The sequence below is a fragment of the Spea bombifrons genome, chromosome 5 (genome assembly GCF_027358695.1).
Source record: "Spea bombifrons isolate aSpeBom1 chromosome 5, aSpeBom1.2.pri, whole genome shotgun sequence".
In the NCBI taxonomy this organism is placed as follows: Eukaryota; Metazoa; Chordata; class Amphibia; order Anura; family Pelobatidae; genus Spea; species Spea bombifrons.
In genome coordinates this window covers 91,175,198-91,192,090 of record NC_071091.1, presented here as the reverse complement: position 1 = coordinate 91,192,090, position 16,893 = coordinate 91,175,198, and the positions used below count along the sequence as shown (strand labels likewise).

General features: G+C 40.2%; 1 protein-coding gene across 1 annotated transcript; it reads right to left on the bottom strand.

Moving 5' to 3' along the window:
- Positions 1–272: 272 nt before the first annotated feature.
- ZC2HC1A (zinc finger C2HC-type containing 1A) lies at positions 273–16,623 on the bottom strand. The gene is made up of 9 exons (XM_053467573.1): positions 16,549–16,623; positions 14,292–14,359; positions 11,687–11,803; positions 10,533–10,674; positions 9,909–10,057; positions 9,170–9,269; positions 8,680–8,779; positions 3,495–3,596; positions 273–982 (listed from the first exon to the last, which is right to left on the bottom strand). Exons 1-9 carry the CDS (start codon positions 16,562–16,564, stop codon positions 796–798), a joined length of 981 nt encoding a protein of 326 aa, XP_053323548.1. The 5' UTR covers positions 16,565–16,623; the 3' UTR covers positions 273–795.
- Positions 16,624–16,893: the final 270 nt, after the last annotated feature.

Here is a 16,893-nt window from a genome sequence, read left to right as displayed (position 1 = left end):
CTTGGTTTCTTTAGAAAAATGAATATAGGTCTTTGTCTAAAATAGCAGACATGTTATAAGATAAAAAAAAAAAAGTTCAATAAAAACTAAAACGGTTGTTACCTGAGAAATATAGAGATAATAATAATACAAAAATAATAATAATAAAAAAAAAAAAATATATATATATATATATATATATATATATATATATATATATATATATATATATATATATATATATATATATATATTTTGGGACAGGAAAAACCAAAAACACACTACTTTCAGTATGAGATCAAAATGCACGATATGCTTTACAAAAACCAGTGTAAAACGCAAACAATCAAAACCTCAATAATGGCTGATCCATACACATCTGGGTCTACATGCATCACCTATAACTGGCGAGACAGCGTAAATGTGACATTTAAACTAAATTCTGACAAATAGAGAAAAACCCACTATATGTAAACTGTAGGCCCTCTTTTAATATTCTCATGTGCAGATTATATTATACCAGTGCTGTTAAATATACTTTCCAAAGCAAAAAAGATATCTGGGGCAGGCCTGTGATTTTGCGGGATGCGGTGGGACCAAATCCTTAAAACTGGTTTAATTATTTTTAATACTTAATGCTGTGTAATTAAATGTTGTCCTTAATAGCAGACAGGTGTACTTTTAGCAGACGGCTTCTAGTGGCATTACCTACAGCAGCTTTAAATAACCTATGTGCGTCACGGATCCAGTAATTCATCATACATTAGGTTGCATGTGTGCAGACGGTGTATATTTGCAGGTATCAGAACACGGCCTTCACAGGACCATTCTCTTCACCCCGCATTCACAGCAGAACTTGGCCCACTGAACGGGGTACTTGGTGCCACACTCATGGCAGAACTTTGTCTGCTGTCCGGAAGCGTTACTGTCCACCCCTTTCATACGGCCTCCATTTATAGAGTCTGACTGGTCCGCAGCATCATATTCGGTTTTACCATCAGACCTAGAAGAAAGGAAGATTTTAGTCCTAATTGGATATATGGCATTTTGATGCACCAGTTAGATGCCTATTATCTCATTGTGTGTCATTACCTTAAGCTTCTCTCATTTTTAGCTACTCTGTATATAGCTACCATGACGTTTAGCGTAAGAACCACTTTAGATGCCATTTCTGAGATGACTGGATCATTTTCTGCCACACATTATCTCTGCCTGGCCTCCCCTGAGTCTAGCAAGCCTGTGTACTTGCCAAGACACTCGGTTCCCAACACAGTTCTCGTGGCACACCAATGACCTAAGTTAAAGTGGGTTTCAGCTCTGCCTGGATCATCATACAAAGGAAAATCATTCATTTCCATCACTGGGTCATCATGAGCGTCGCCTGTCACTAGAGGTCGAATTGGATTAGCGAGCCACATGGCTATTTAAAGTATATGAAGTATTAATTGCACTATTGTATATATATTTTTTTTGATTTCTACAGGCTCTGAATAATTTCCAAAAAAGAGAAGGAAGTTACGAGAGCAAAATCATTTTATTTAACCCCTTAATGACGATATCTTTCTTACTCGAAGTACATTGTGGGACAATTGCTCTTTTAACGTTTTTCAGTGTTGCTGTTTATCTGTGATTTACTTCTCTTTTCTCATTTTGTGCTCCCACACATATTATATATTGTTTTTCTCAGGACAAACAGGACTTTCTTTAGATACCATTTTTATCATATCATCTAATTTACCATAAAAAAATGATAAAATATGATGATTTTTTGTTACAAAATGACTTTTTCTCAATTAAAAAAACTAATAAAAAACCTTCAAAATAAATTCTACTATTTGTCCTGAGTTTAGAAATACCCAATGTTTTTATTGCTTTTTTTCTGCACGTTATGGGGCAATAAGTACCAGTAGCGTTTTTCTATTTCAAAACCATTTTTTCTCCAAAGCTGGTCATTCTGCCCCCCATGTGCCATTTCGGGTATCTTTGAAGCCGGCCAATAAATTTACCTCAAACCATATATTTTTAAAAACTAGACACCCCAAGGTATTTCAAATGCTGGTATTTTAACCATTTCCATGCACTAGTTCTACCATCAGCCTTTGTCAAACTTTATGGTAGTAAAAGATTTTTGTATTTTTTTCACACACATTGTACTCCAGGTATGAATTTACAGCTCCTGGTATATGTCACAGCCACACAACACCCAATATGTGTTCAGTAACATCGCCTGACCGCAGTGATACCCCACATGCATGGGTTTGTTGGGTTGTTCAGGGACTAAAAGGCCCTTTTTGAGAGGTGTGCATTTTTCAAATTGGAATTTTGACTTGTCAAAAAGTCTGCCCACATATCCTATTTCAGGTATCTCTGAAGCTGGCCAATACAATTTACCCCATCAAACCAAATATTTTTGAAAACTAGACAAGGTATTTGAAATGCTGGTATTTTAACCCTTTCTATGCACTAGTTTTACCACCAGCCTTTGTCAAATGGTAGTAAATTGGTTTTGTATTTTTTTCACACACACATTATGGTATGAATTTACCGCTCCTGGTATATGTCACTGCCTAACAACACCCCAATGTGTGTTCAGTAACATCTCCTGAGCGCAGCGATACCCCACATGCATGGGTTTGTTGGGTTATTTGGGAGGTAAAAGGCCACCTTTGTGAGGTGTGTATTTTTTTGCCATTTAGACATCTGGTCTATGCATTTAGTGCATTTTTTTTTAAATTAGACACCCTATGGGCATTTATATTTATTTTTAACTCTTTCCATGCGGGAATCTTTGTGAAGCTATAGCGTGAATTGTAGGACTTGCTCATAAAAAAAAAATTATTTTTGTTTATTTTTAGGGGAATTTTTTCCTTTAAAAAAAAAAAAAAAAATGTTTTAACTTTTTTTTAAACTTATCTCACTGATTAGTGAGCTGGGCTCCATTAACTTGCATGGTTGAATGCAGTACCTGCATTCAACCTGCAGGAGGAGCTCGAGCATTCTCAATAGGGTCTGGATAGATAGATGACGGCAACATCATTTACATGATGGCACTTGTGGTTGCTCTTTGGAGCAATCACAAGGCTATCGGGGTAGGGGGGTTATCAAGGCATGTCAGCAACACCGTTTATACTTATTCCTAAGCTGTTTTAGCCTGCCGGCTTTCCTCCCCGGATCCACGGTCAGCCACTTGTGAGGCTTCCGTGGATGCTGCAAAGCCTCCGATCGGAGCGAAAATGCAGCGATCACGGCAAAGCAGCTGTTTAACAGCAGCCCTTACATGTTGGGTAAGCACACAAACATATCAACATAAAACATTTTTTGAGTGCAATATTTTGTGTATTGGGACATCGTAATGACAGAGAGCAGACATGTTTCAGAAAAACACTATCTTCTATATTAATCTGGAAACAGAATACTTAAAGCAAACATATTAACACTCAAGGACGGGGTTTATTGCAATTCCACTGAAGGGTCAGACAGTAATGCTCTCTTTTTACATAAATATATTACAGTACCTTGAATAATTTTCAGCATTATAGGTTTTCCTTTTATTCACCGATGCCGTGGATGTAGAGTTTTTGGCCATGCTTGGTGGTGTCCGTAATTTTGTCGAACCTCTGTAAGAGTAGGTAATGTAAATCACATATACATATACACATACATTATATATATATATATATATATATATATATATATATATATAGCTTAAAAGAAAAAAAACAGAGCTAAGCAAATGATGTATAAATAAGGTAATTGATCAGATAAATAAAAATGTTTCATGCAGAGCAGATTCAAAACTCCTGACCATTTCCATTTCTGATATATGTGTTGTATCATTGACATTAATCTGTGCCCCGTTTTTTCAATGACAATGAGGTGTATCCACTAAAGTGTGAGTTTGCAGGAGAACTGCATTTTAACGGAGGACATTATTATAAAGCAACAGCAGCCCTGCAGGACCACTACCACCAGCAACAGCAGCCCTGCAGGACCACCAGCAACAGCAGCCCTGCAGGACCACCATCAACAGCAGTCCCGCAAAACCACGACCACCATCAACAGCAGTCCCGCAAAACCACGACCACCATCAACAGCAGCCCTGCAGGAACACTAAGACCAGCAACAGCTGGAACCAAAGTGAAGCCCCACAGCAGAGGCAAATGTAGGGATAGGGAGAGAAGAAGCGATACGGCTAATGAAAGTGGCGATGGTCATAATCTGGGCCAGCAGGGGGATCAAGGGGAAAACGTGTTGATTTAAAGGTAACACCCATCAAACCCATTAGAAGTAAACACGACAGCTACAACATCCCAGTAGTGTACCTAGCCGGGGGGGGGGGGGAGCGGGTCAGCACCGGGTGCCACTCATCAGGGGGGTGCCAACTTGCAGGCTCGCAAGGGAACGGTATCGCTTGAACCCGGCTTAAAATCACTCAAGGGAGCCGGAGGTCTGTTAAAGACCTCCGATACCACTCCCTTGCGATCCTCGTGGCAACAGCTGCTGTGCGCCGGGGTTTGTTGTCAGATCCCAGGGCACAACACTGAAGCCGCGCCCACCGCTGTCCGTGCCCTCTGAACCGGAAGAAGGCAGAAGAACTGAAGAAGAGAAGTGAAGAGGAGGAAAAGGAGCTGTAAGGAGAAAAGAGGAAAGGTAGGAAAGCATTCAGTGAGAGTGACAGTGGATTGGTATATGTGTGGATTGGTATGTGTGTGAGAGTGATGGGTGTTATGCTGTACCATTTCCAATGTCTTTTTCATGATATAATTATGCTCTAAAAGTACATCATAACTCCCATCACTCTATACTGTTATATACAGTGGCAGAGCTGGGAGACAGAGGCCTTGCACCCCCACCGCAGGACTCCTGAAAGGTAAGTGAACTGCAAAGAGGGAGAGGGTAGATAGTTAGGAGGGGGTAGATAGGGAGTGAGAAGGGGTAGATAGGGCAATCATACTCCTATCATGCCAAGTCTGCGAGTACATCCTGGAATCTGGGTATGCCTGGGCATGACAGGAATGTGATTGCGGTTATCAATCATATATATATGTATATAGGACAAAACATTTAAATAACAATATATATATATATATATATATATATATATATATAATATTGTTATTTAATTGTTTTGTCCTATTTTGGTGTGTTACTTACTTTAAATAAAAGTGTTAGATTTTTTTATGGTGTGTGGGGGGGTCATATTCGGTTTCGGCCAGGTAAATGCTGCATTTCTGGTTTCAGTCCAGAATTCGTTTCGGTGCATCCCTACTACTAATGAAGTGGTAGGCCTACACCACATCAATGTTTGGCTTAGTATATAGTGGTTGGGGTTATGCTGCACTATTGTCAATGTCTGGCTCAATGTATAGTGATAGGGATTACGCTGTACCACCATCAATGTGTGCCTCAGTATATAGTGATAGGTGTTATGCTGTACCACCGTCAATGTCTGCCTCAGTATATAGTGATAGGTGTTATGCTGTACCACCGTCAATTTCTGCCTCAGTATATAGTGATAAGTGTTATGCTGTACCACCGTCAATGTCTGCCTCAGTATATAATGATAACAGTAATGCTGTACCACCTTCAGTGTCTGCGCCGGTATATAACGGTAGAAGCTATGCAGTTTTAAAGTGTGTGTGTGTGTGTGGGGGGGGGGGGGTGCCACATACAGTATCCGCCCCAGGTGCCAAATACTCTAGGCACGCCCCTGCAACCTCCACTTAATAAATTAAAAAACACTGCTTTGATTTCAAGGGAACTAGTTATTTTAGGATGCCATTTCTCAATACAATATTCGCAGGGGAAATGAGCAGCGACACAGCAAACTATTGCAGTCACTTTTATAAGTTAAATTATTACATTTTTCATGGGTAAAGCTCATGAATAAACACTATTCAGGAACAGTATATATTTAATAAACTAAACATACACCGTTAATTTTTAAAAGGAAAAAGCCCCAAAATAAATGAGGATAAAAATGTCTGCAGCTGCCGTATTGTATTGTTATTAATTTTATATAGCACCAACAAATGATGCAGCATATCGGTACAGAGCATAAGAAGGGCAGCTACAGACAAAATCAGACACACATAATCAGACATAAGGTAGAGGGTCCTGCTTGCAAGCACACAACCTAGAGGTAATGAGGAACATGAGAGACACATAAGGCAAGTGAAGAGGAGAAAATACTCCATTAAAAAGTCGGCATTAAGTTGGTGGTAGAGGACTGCAGTGCGGGCGCGGGCGGTCTTGCTGGTGTTGCGGGCGGTCAGACACTGTACCTGCGGGTCCTGGTAATCCCGCGCAGTCCCGCAAGGCTGCCTTTTCTCTGCTCCCTTACAGTGGGTCTTGCTCCGCCCAGGAACAAAACAGAGTCACGTGATGTGACGTCACTTCCCGTGACTCTGCCTTGCTCCAGGGCAGAGCAAGAGAAGAGACGCTATGAGGGATCAACTCGGGTGCAGCCTTGTGGGACTGCACGGGATTCAGGTAAGGAGGTGGGCTTGATTGGCCACAAATGTGGCAGGAGCGGGCGGGATTGGCCACAAATGTGGCGGGAGCGGGCGGGATTGGCCACAAATGTGGCGGGAGCGGAACACCCACGTTGCGGGCGGGATTGGGCAAAAAAATCAGCGGGAGCAGTCCCGCGCAGGGCTCTAGTTGGTGGGTGAAGGTCTGTGAGGAATGGCTCAGGAACATGTATCCATCAATCTCAGCCTTTGGTAGGCTGTCACTCTCTCATACTCCAACTCCCATAAGTCTGTGAATGCTGCTACTGACAAACGTTAAAACAACGTCATCACACATATCTAATGCTTGGCCCCTCCCCTTGTAAATGCTGATTAGCCCGAGTGGGAACAAAAAAAGAAAGAAAAAACTCCCACAGGTTGTGGGACACATCAATCACCGCTACAACCATCAATGACCTGTCACTGATATGTCTCCTCCTACACACAGTCCCTCCCACAGTGATAACTCTCTATAACTTCCCGAATACAACTAGCATAACAGAGGTACAAAGCTTGCATGCTCAATATCCAGGCATTCACAAACCTGACTAGTCATTTCTGTTATATTTTAATCGTTTAATCCATATTCAGCATTACTGTAAAATATTGAGAATATACAACAGAATATTCTGTTTTAAGATCTTCAGAATTACGAGTAACATGCATTGATTCACCGCAACCTAAACAGCGACACCTAGCGGTGAGGTGTGGTAACAATCGCTTCTGCGCTCTAAAAATATACTAGCCAAAAAAACTCAAACACTAATTGCCTATTGTATTATGCCTATCACACACACACACACACACACACACAAAAAACTGTAATGATATTTTACATCTAACAATGGCAGCACAAACATTTAAAAGCTCACAATTTTTCTTGTCGGAAACAAAAATAGCACAGACAATTGGGATGGTGGTAATGTGTCACCGTCCCCACATTTGGGTGGATCTATCTATTAAGAGCTAAATTGTTGAGACATCTAAAGACGGCTTTCTTTCTATCACTTACTTGGTTTGGAAGCCTGGCCATTTCATGCTAAATCAGGTGCTTTGGTCTGGCAAAAATACATCACTTTGTATTTAAGCTCTTGTAATTTGTGTTTCTCCGCCATTTAAACTAAATGTCATGTCAATGCATTGCCCCCCAAAAATATTAATTGAGCGCAGAAATAATGTGCCCTTATTAGAAGAAAAGAAAAAATAAGGGGCAACCTGCTTCTACCATACAGTCATCATACTCGCTTATAGTTTACATACACGCGGCTGATTTGTTCTGCATGTATTTGAGCTAGATCAGATGGATTTAGCATTGGCCGTGTTTCATAGCACTTTCCATATCACCCCGAGTTGGTGCTAGGTTTATACGCATCTATGTTCAGGACTACAAAGTCTTATTAAGGCCTACAGCACTAAAGTTTCTGGAGTACTAGTTAGCATCTTGTCTCACAATACCTTGTAGCCAACTCACACACATATCTCTCTATCTATCCAGCACGTTTAGCCCACACCTTTTCATTCTTCATGGATCACCGACAAGGCCAATTGTGTGTTAAGACACAGTAGACCAATGCATAAGATAAGAAACAATGCAGATGCAGATAAGAAACAAAAATAGGCAATACGGAAAAAGCAGACAAGTATTGAATTTCACACCGTGGAACTTGGATTTTGTTTTTTTACAATATGAACAGCTTCAATCACCATAAAACTCAACTGATCACTATATGTACTTGTTTTGAGAAGATAACTAATTATCAGGGTAGCATTCTGGACAAAAATTAGATGAACATTTCCATGGTTAACAATACGAGAATTGATATTTTGGCTTTGTAGTTTAGGATTCATTTTAAAGCTGAAACCCCCGCATGATATGTAGGGACTTGACTATTATGTTAGAAAATGCGCTGTCTTGTTTTAGGCACTGCAGTCTTTGACAAAATGTGGAGTTTAGCAGGCTAATCCTATCTGGAGAACAGTCCATTACACAATGAGTTGCTAGACTTCACCATCATGGTTATAACCAAATTTTAGTCACAGAAAAAATAAATTAGTTTTTGACACATCATTCTACACTTGTTACTGCTTTCCGTAGAAAAATACATAGGTGAAGATACATAAAAGGCAAGGAAATAAGGCACAGATAACTGGGTTAACCCGTTGTTTTCATGATTGTTTATCATCTTACCCAGCTTGGAAGCCTGATGTAGGAGTTGGATTCTTGAGAGCAGGAGATTTAAATGTCAGTGTTGATCCAGCACTCACGGACGACTTCCCGGAAGGAATACCTACATCGCACAGAAATGACACAAATACCACTTAGTTGAATGTCCGAGTATTCTGACAGTTCATACACAACTATGTCATAGTCTCACTCTTCAGGCCACTTTACAAAAAAGTGATGTAAGAGGAAGGATACAATCTATGTTATTTTATGCACACTGATTTGGAACTAAAGTTCTGGAAAACATTTTCACCATATCAGCTTCTGTGAATTCTACATTTACGTATTAAAACTACTTAGAGCTTGTGCTGTTTGTGAGCTGCTGGAAGAACGATATTTAGTTTAAACAATCAGTAATTTAACAAGAGGAGAGAGACACGTTCCTAAGAATTCCATGTGTATTTTAACTTTTAAATCCTGTACCAAGGTTAGCAAGACAGAACATGTCTCATACCTGAAGGGGCTCTGCCAAAATTAGGAGGCTGCGGCAAGCGTGTAGTTGAAGAAGACACAGACGCAGGAGAGTTAGTCTTCTTAATTGAGAGAGGTTTGTGCTACAAACAAAATCAAATTAAACACAAAGTTAAGATTGAACCTGCAATAGCAACAATAACAATATCAGTCACAAAAAGTGTCAAATGGAGACAAAAAGGCAGTTCTCACGCTTTGCATGTGCCAAAAACATCTTCCTTTCACAAGAGTATCTGCCATTCAGAAGGGGTGGCCAGTGCTAAAGTCTGCACCATGAGGCAAGACTTTATACTATTGCTCAAATAAAGGAAAGACATTTGACCTAAAATGCCCACAGAGCTAATTTCTGCCTTTCAAATAGCCTTGTAAAGATCTATCGCATATTAATACTACTTTGGTCATAACCTGAGAGCATGAAGTGACATTGTCTCAACATCACCCATGGTTATTAATAAAGAAACCAACCATCTGGGCTCTGGGTACCAGCACAACACATCTGTCAGTTAACACCAGAGGATATCTGGCAGACACGGAGGGGAAAGACAAGTGAAAGACTAGAAATTGAATTAAGATTTTATGATGATTTTTTGAAGTGTCCAATGAGTTGCTGTTGTGCTGGGAGGTGAGTGTACAGGGAAGCAAATAGACAGTTACTTACTGAATAAGCCATAGCGGCTGTCGTGACCATCAGGGGCGCGCTAAGGCAGAGGACGAATTATTACCTGAGGCCGAGGATTAGCGTTCACTTTGGCATCGCCTGCTAATTTGCCTTTATTCGTTATACGGGCAGCTTGCTCTTTGCAGAAGTTGATATGTCTGTCAGCTGCATTCTCATTAAACCTTCTCTGACAATAAGGGCACTGGATGTAATCTAAATGACATAAGACAGATTCATTGTTGTTACTTTTAAAACAAAGAAACAGTTTTAAATCACAGAAAAAAAATTCTGATGTAAATACTCAGGATAGCTTTATGCCTCTCCCATGCATGTTTAACTCACTCACTTTGTTAGCCTCTACCACAAGCTGTCTTAACTAAATAAAAATGGTATGTTAAGCAACTTGCACATCACAGCAGATAGACAAAAATAAGCCATTAATATAATCTGCCAATGTAGTGGATGCTGCAGAGATGCTGGTAGCAACAAAGATGGCAAGTTTGGGTAAATATTACCTTTTCAGCTAAAACATGGATACTGGGGTTTATGCGATAAAGTAGGAGAATGGAACATGAAAAATCTGCTCCCCTCCCCTGCTGCAAACCTATTAGGGTAGTCAGATGTAGCCTGTATCTGGTTAGTTTACATATCAAAGCATACACGTTAATGCATTACCAGTGTAACGTACCAGGGTCATATGATGGCGGGGGTGGTGGTGGAAGTCCTCCACCTTCTTTTAAATTCTGAGTAAGCCCTCTAGCTGCTCGTATTGTGGCAATGAATTCTTCATGTTTCCTCCTCCAGTTGGATGGTTTCTTGGGAGGTTCGGGCTGGAAGAGTCAAAGAACAGGCAAATTTGGCTTCATTCTTGCACAGATTAGTTGCTAAACATGTGATGTTAACTATGCACATAACATCGCAATCAAAATTAAAAGCACTTATCCATGCCAATAATAAACTGCATTGATCTACTAACCAAAAGGAAGACGCGTGTGTAATGAACTGTTTAACCATGTAGGATCAAAGTCGCAATTGGTGCAACAAATCATGGGACGCATATGTCAATCATCAGCCTGCTCGATGAACTACCAGAATACCAAAGGTAATGTAATTCATGCTAACTTCAGCCTTAGTTTTAGAAGTTAGGCAGGCTGAGGAGTTTGTAGTACCGTGTACCGGTAATATGCCTGTAATATACATGTAAAATCTCTAATAAAATGTCAGGCACTCGTGTACTGCATGTTGTACTTAGGGCTTTAGTGACATAATTAAAGGTCAAGTAAACATGTATGTAATTTACAAGATCATGTCAAAGTCTTGATGTGACATAGGAAGGCCAGATTATTGGGGATGTAAAATATATCTTTGCTATGAATGTGGTGAAATCAGAGCTTTTATTTTTATGTCTTTACAGGGGAACTTCCAAATGTCTTTTTATTGTGTTTTTGATATTTTAGCCCAATCTGCTAGACAAACACCTTGACTCCTTATCACACTGCCTGGGTGGCTCAGTCTTAATCACTCAGCTGGAGGCTGAAAAAGCAAAGTTTATGGTGGAACAGCATTCATTTTTATTACCATAAAGAATCATCTCAATGTGATGTTTCAGCAGGCAAAGTCACCAAAAAATCATATGACCAACAACAATGGCAGCCATCAGGTCTGCAGCTAATGATAGTTTACTAGCGCAAAATAAGATAAACCACGGCGTTAAAAAAAAAAACATACATTACTGCATTCTGTAGTGTTTTTCCCCCAAAGAGAAAAATATATATTTTTAACATGAAAAACAGAAATTAATCCCTGCAAGTAAAACAAGTGTGTATTTATTCCTTTACCTACCCGCGGCTTCACTGGTTTCACAGTGGGAATTTCTGTTCCTTCTGCCCTCTGTCTGCTTGAATCAAAGGTTTTTCGTTTTTTAGATGATGCTTTTTGGCAAATCAAAATGTGCTTTTTCTGCACAAGAAAAAAAAACAACTCAAATTTGTAAATGGCATATGACTTTTTGTCTTTAATATTTATTAATTTAGACATTTTTACTTTGAAATACATTATACACTGAATTTAAATCTATTTATATGGCACCAGCAGATTGCTTGGCCCTGTTACAGAAGGAAACGGTGAAAATATTTAGCAAATATAATTTAACATTAAAATATTCCTCCAAACAACCAGAATATATTATGCCAATAAAACACATTATCATTTTTATCTCTTTTTTTCCACTGAATTGGGTTTTGAGGACTTCTTTAGACTGGGACTTTACAGAATAAAACAGACGTCTTCATCTATACGCTAAAGGCTGAGATGATATATGCTAGGCCTTAAAGGGATAACGCCATATAAACCATGATCACTTATGGCCAAAGTCCAAATAAGCTTCACTGGTGTTTATCGCCATCATAGCATGCTATGATTTCCTTATCAAAAGCACTTAAAGGAGAATTGTCACCGTTAGCAATTTCATGAATCCAAACTACCTATAGCTTGCACATTTTGTCTTTCAAGAAGTCTAATTGGTTTCGTTTTAAAAAACAATGGGAAAATTTAATCAAAGTAAAGATGAAAAACAAGGCAATACTTAAATAAAAATTCATTGAAAGCCTGTCAGAGCCAATCAATGAGGAGCATTAACTTAACAAAAGAGAGGGAATGACTTAATGGGAAGCGACAATCATCTGGGCCGACGAACAGAAACTTAAGATGGGTTTCTAATACATTACACACACACACACACACACACACACACTATAATACATATATCTATATAGACACACAAAACATATATAGTTCTTTACTTAAGACATGAGCTTGTGTAGTGTGCTGTATATACACACATGGTACTTTAAACATGTGCATATGTAGTCTACTGTACTTTCAAGCTCCTCTTTTTATTTATTTATTTATTAGAAAAAAAAAAAAAAACACATTCATTTTTAGAACTAAGACAGCAAAAACTAAGAAGCAATGTCTAACAATGAATAAAACATGCTGTGTGAAATTATGAATGAAGCACAATGTAGAAGTTTCTAAAGTGGTTACTTCCAGATTGCTGGCTCCATATATTTTTAACAACGGGCTAGAAATCTAATAATAGAACCTCGGCATAGCATGCAACGGGATATACGGCAGTTATTGCAAGGACATATGACCTGAATAATAAAACAATCTTATATAACTGTTAAAAGGCATGGGCAAAATCATGTGTAGTCGCCCCCCCCCCAAAAAAAAGCTGTATGCTAAATAGGATTTTAGTAGAAGACCCAAAAACAGTGAGGTAATATATTCTGTCACTCATCTCTCATATAGCATGAGTGACATCACTGGGCTCCCTATAAAGAAGGATAAAGGACGACCAAAAAAAGAATGCCAAATCTAGCAGCACAGTTGACAAAACCTACAGTGGGCTTAAAAATATAATAAAGAAAAAGACAGTCTAATACTGTAAAACAAAAGTAATGTGGTGCGGCATGTGTGCACTCAAGCAGGAACGCCAGGTCTATAAAGGGGCGGGAAGCTGCAGCTTCCTTCTAAGGTAAGCATATTTTTCCTTTTTTCCTATGCTTTTGAACAATGCTTATGAATGTACTTTAAGAAAATAGTTTGTTAAGGGGCTCCCTGGGGCACTACAGTGTTTGACTGCCACTCCTGTACCTTCTCCTGTAGATGGCCATGGAGAATATATTGTTAAACTGGGTCTTTTAGGGGTTCATGAATGACAACGCAATGATTATTGAGTTGGTCCAACTCATTCTTTCTTACAAGACAATCCAATGGGGTTTGTGATTTATAATATGTAGCGAGGTTTATGAGCTAACCTACAAATGCATGGTTTTATAAATAATCTCCCAAAAGTTAATTGCTATAAAAAGGGCATATTTTTTAAGAGGCTATATGGTCACATATTGTGATCCGACAATCCTACTGATCTACCCAACAAATTTGCTCCATTACCTAATAGCACTCCAGGCAGGAAGTTAATGCCCCAAGAAGTTGTTAATGCCCCCAAGATACACGTCTTCCTTTAGATTTAGAATCCCAATACAGGCACAGACCTCTTGTGTGTCCCTCACACTTTGCCAAGGCTTCTTGACTAAAGGGGTGACCATCAATGCCTCAGCCCGAGGAAGGGCTGGGGTACAGAATATATAGCCCTACAGCTGGACACCCTACCACTCTTGCCACCACTATATCTAAGTAGTACTCCATTTAGTTATTTTTTCAAAGCAATGTAGTTATTTGTTTCTATCCAAGATACATCGTCAAAATCATCATGGGTAACACTGGAAGATGTTAAAATGTGACATGACAGGTAGTTTGGCAATACACCTCAAACAACGTCAGCAGGTATAACAGAAGTATATACATGTGAACCATACAACCGATACAGTTACAGAAGCAATAAGTTAAATTTGTTGAGTTCTGTGCGTAGAGCTATACTCACCAATGTTGCAGGAAAGAATGTTCTGCCACATATTTTACAAGGTCGGAGGTCTTCATTTGAGAGGTTTTCTAAAAATAATTTAAAAAAAAGCACAGAAAAGAGTAAGAAATTAAGCTGCAATCATTAATAAATTAAGGGGTTGTTCTGCCTAAGCAGGTTTTGGAGAGTTTACAGGACAGATGTTGTGTTACCTTCCTGAATTCTCTGTGCTTTTGAAAAAAGGACTATCCCTGGTAAATCTATCTGCAAGCATGCTTGAGCTGACCCAGGATAATGCATAGTTCAAACAGAGAGGTGTAGGGTGACCACATCCTTCCATTTTTAAATCAATTTTACATGTTGCTTTAGCCAGGACCATCCAAAATATTTTTGGAGCAGAATGGGGTTGGTCCTTTGTAAAGTGAAGCCAGTGAGGTGAAACTGCAACTTTCATGCAGACTACATATTCAGTAAAGTATCTTTATCTAGAACTGGACTGGCAATGACGGTAATATGACACAAGCGTTGCTGCATGTTTTTATGCTCATGTAGCATGCACCAACGCAAATCCAGCCAAGGGCCACAAACTGCAGCATCCTATATGCATTGGAGAGCCAAACAGCTCTCCAAACAGCCCAAAAATCTTATTTTTTTCCCCATTTTGAAGAATGCATATTAAAGTACTGTTAACATGCATTCTTCTTTAATCAGGGTGTCTGGGAAATTAAACTGCCCCTTTAACTAGATGTTTTAGACACTTCTAGATTGTAAGCAGGGCCCTCCTTATGTAATGTCTCACTTTGTCTTTGTTGATTCTAGAATTATCATACTCAATGTATGTACTGTAAAAAGTGCTGTATAAATTGTTTGTGCCATATACATAATAATACTCCTATTTTAAAGGTTTTCATCCTACAAACCACACTTGTCATGTGACTGCAAACATTATACGTAAACAAAAATGTACAAATATACACAATGTAAGATCTTGGGGGCCAGCTTGCGTTAGCAGTCAGGTAGAGATGCAGCCACATAAATCTACATAAAGCAGTAAAAATTCAAGAGCCATGGCTGCTGGCAGTTGCGTGAGCGTGTAAACGTGTGTGTATGCATGCGTATGTGTGTGTATGTCTATGTACACGGCTGCAATGAATTTGGAAGATGTTGAAAAACCTGTTTATATATCTATGTTGATGTTGTCTGGCAACGTGTACTTATTCTGCCATTGCATATGATATTATTTTCCTAGTAACCCCATCCTGTTACACTAACATTACAAAGCTGTCACGCAATTCAACGCACTCCCTGCTTGCAATTTGGAAACCCCTCTGTCCCTCTCCCTGCTGTGGTCTTGCTGTATCCCGACATGTTTGTAGAAACCATTAGAGTGTTTGTGATATTTTTTAACTGATGAAGCGACGTGGTCCAGAGGATACTAAGCACCGTTTCTTCATCTTTACATGACGCACCACGTTGTCACAACCTTTGAATATATGTACTGTAAGATGTGCTGCGGAATATGTCGGCGCTATATACTCTGTGTGGCTTTATAAGGAAGGTAGCACCACAGCGCTAATGTGTAAGGATGAATGAGGGGACTGCAGTCTGCGAAAGTGACCTACAGAGACAAATTCCCAGCTGTCCTTTCTAAAGTTAACTCTGAAAAGTCCAGCAAAGTAAGACACAAGGGCAGATCAGGCAAGAGAACCTGATGGGGTGAAGGAGTGCCCCACACATGTACCACACACATGCACCCCCCAACACACATGTAACACACACACACACACACACACACACACACACACACACACACACACACACACACACACACACACACACACTGCCTGCATTGGATTTACAGGCGCTACATTTTTGGGTCACCCTCACTCACTAGCTCAATGCTGCATAGCAAAGTACAACAGGCCTAGTGAGGTTATAGAGATACCGAGCCTCTGCAGCGCGCAGCATCACCACTCTCTGCACTCAGCAAATAACGGGAACGATGCTCTATAATGGCCCGGACCGCATCGCAGTGACCCCGTGTGGGTTAGTGTAAGCTTCCTGCACTCGGGGAGGTGGAGTGATTTATACAGAGATCCCACCTATGTGCAAAAATAATTCCAGCCCCGTCAGCTGATGGTCTGAGCACCCTGGTTCACCCCCCCGTGCCATGTCTCACAGAACAAGGAGGAAGCCGCACAGGCCAACCCGTGACGGTAACCGAGAGCGGCACTCTTCGCTACCGAAGCCTTCAAGGCCACGAAAAGCCCCACCTTACCTTCGATATCCTCCATGTTGACTCTCTCTATATGTGTCTGCCGGCCTCACAGATCCGCTGCCAGGGCAACCAGGACACGCCCTGCTCCGAACGGTCGAGTCGCTGGTTGGTTGCTAACCGAAGAATCGCCTAACAATAGCGCTAGCGGCAAGGGGCGGGAACAAAAGCAGTCGGTCCTGTTCTAATGGACACAAGGCGGTCTGGGCGTGGCTTAGTCGAGTGGCAGGGGTGGGTGCGCTTAGCTAGCGAGAATCGGAAAAAGATTAAGCATGGACCAGTTATCGCGGCCGGAAGGGAGTGTGCGTGTCCGCTATGTGAGGGAGAGAGATGCAAGGAGCAGTAGCT

Excerpts from the sequence above, each read along its gene's own strand:
- ZC2HC1A (XM_053467573.1), bottom strand. Across the intron at positions 11,804-14,291 it reads CATTCTTTCCTGCAACATTG|AAAAAGCACATTTTGATTTG; the intron begins GTGAGTATAGCT and ends TTTCTTGTGCAG. Across the intron at positions 10,058-10,532 it reads CCCGCCATCATATGACCCTG|ATTACATCCAGTGCCCTTAT; the intron begins GTACGTTACACT and ends TATGTCATTTAG.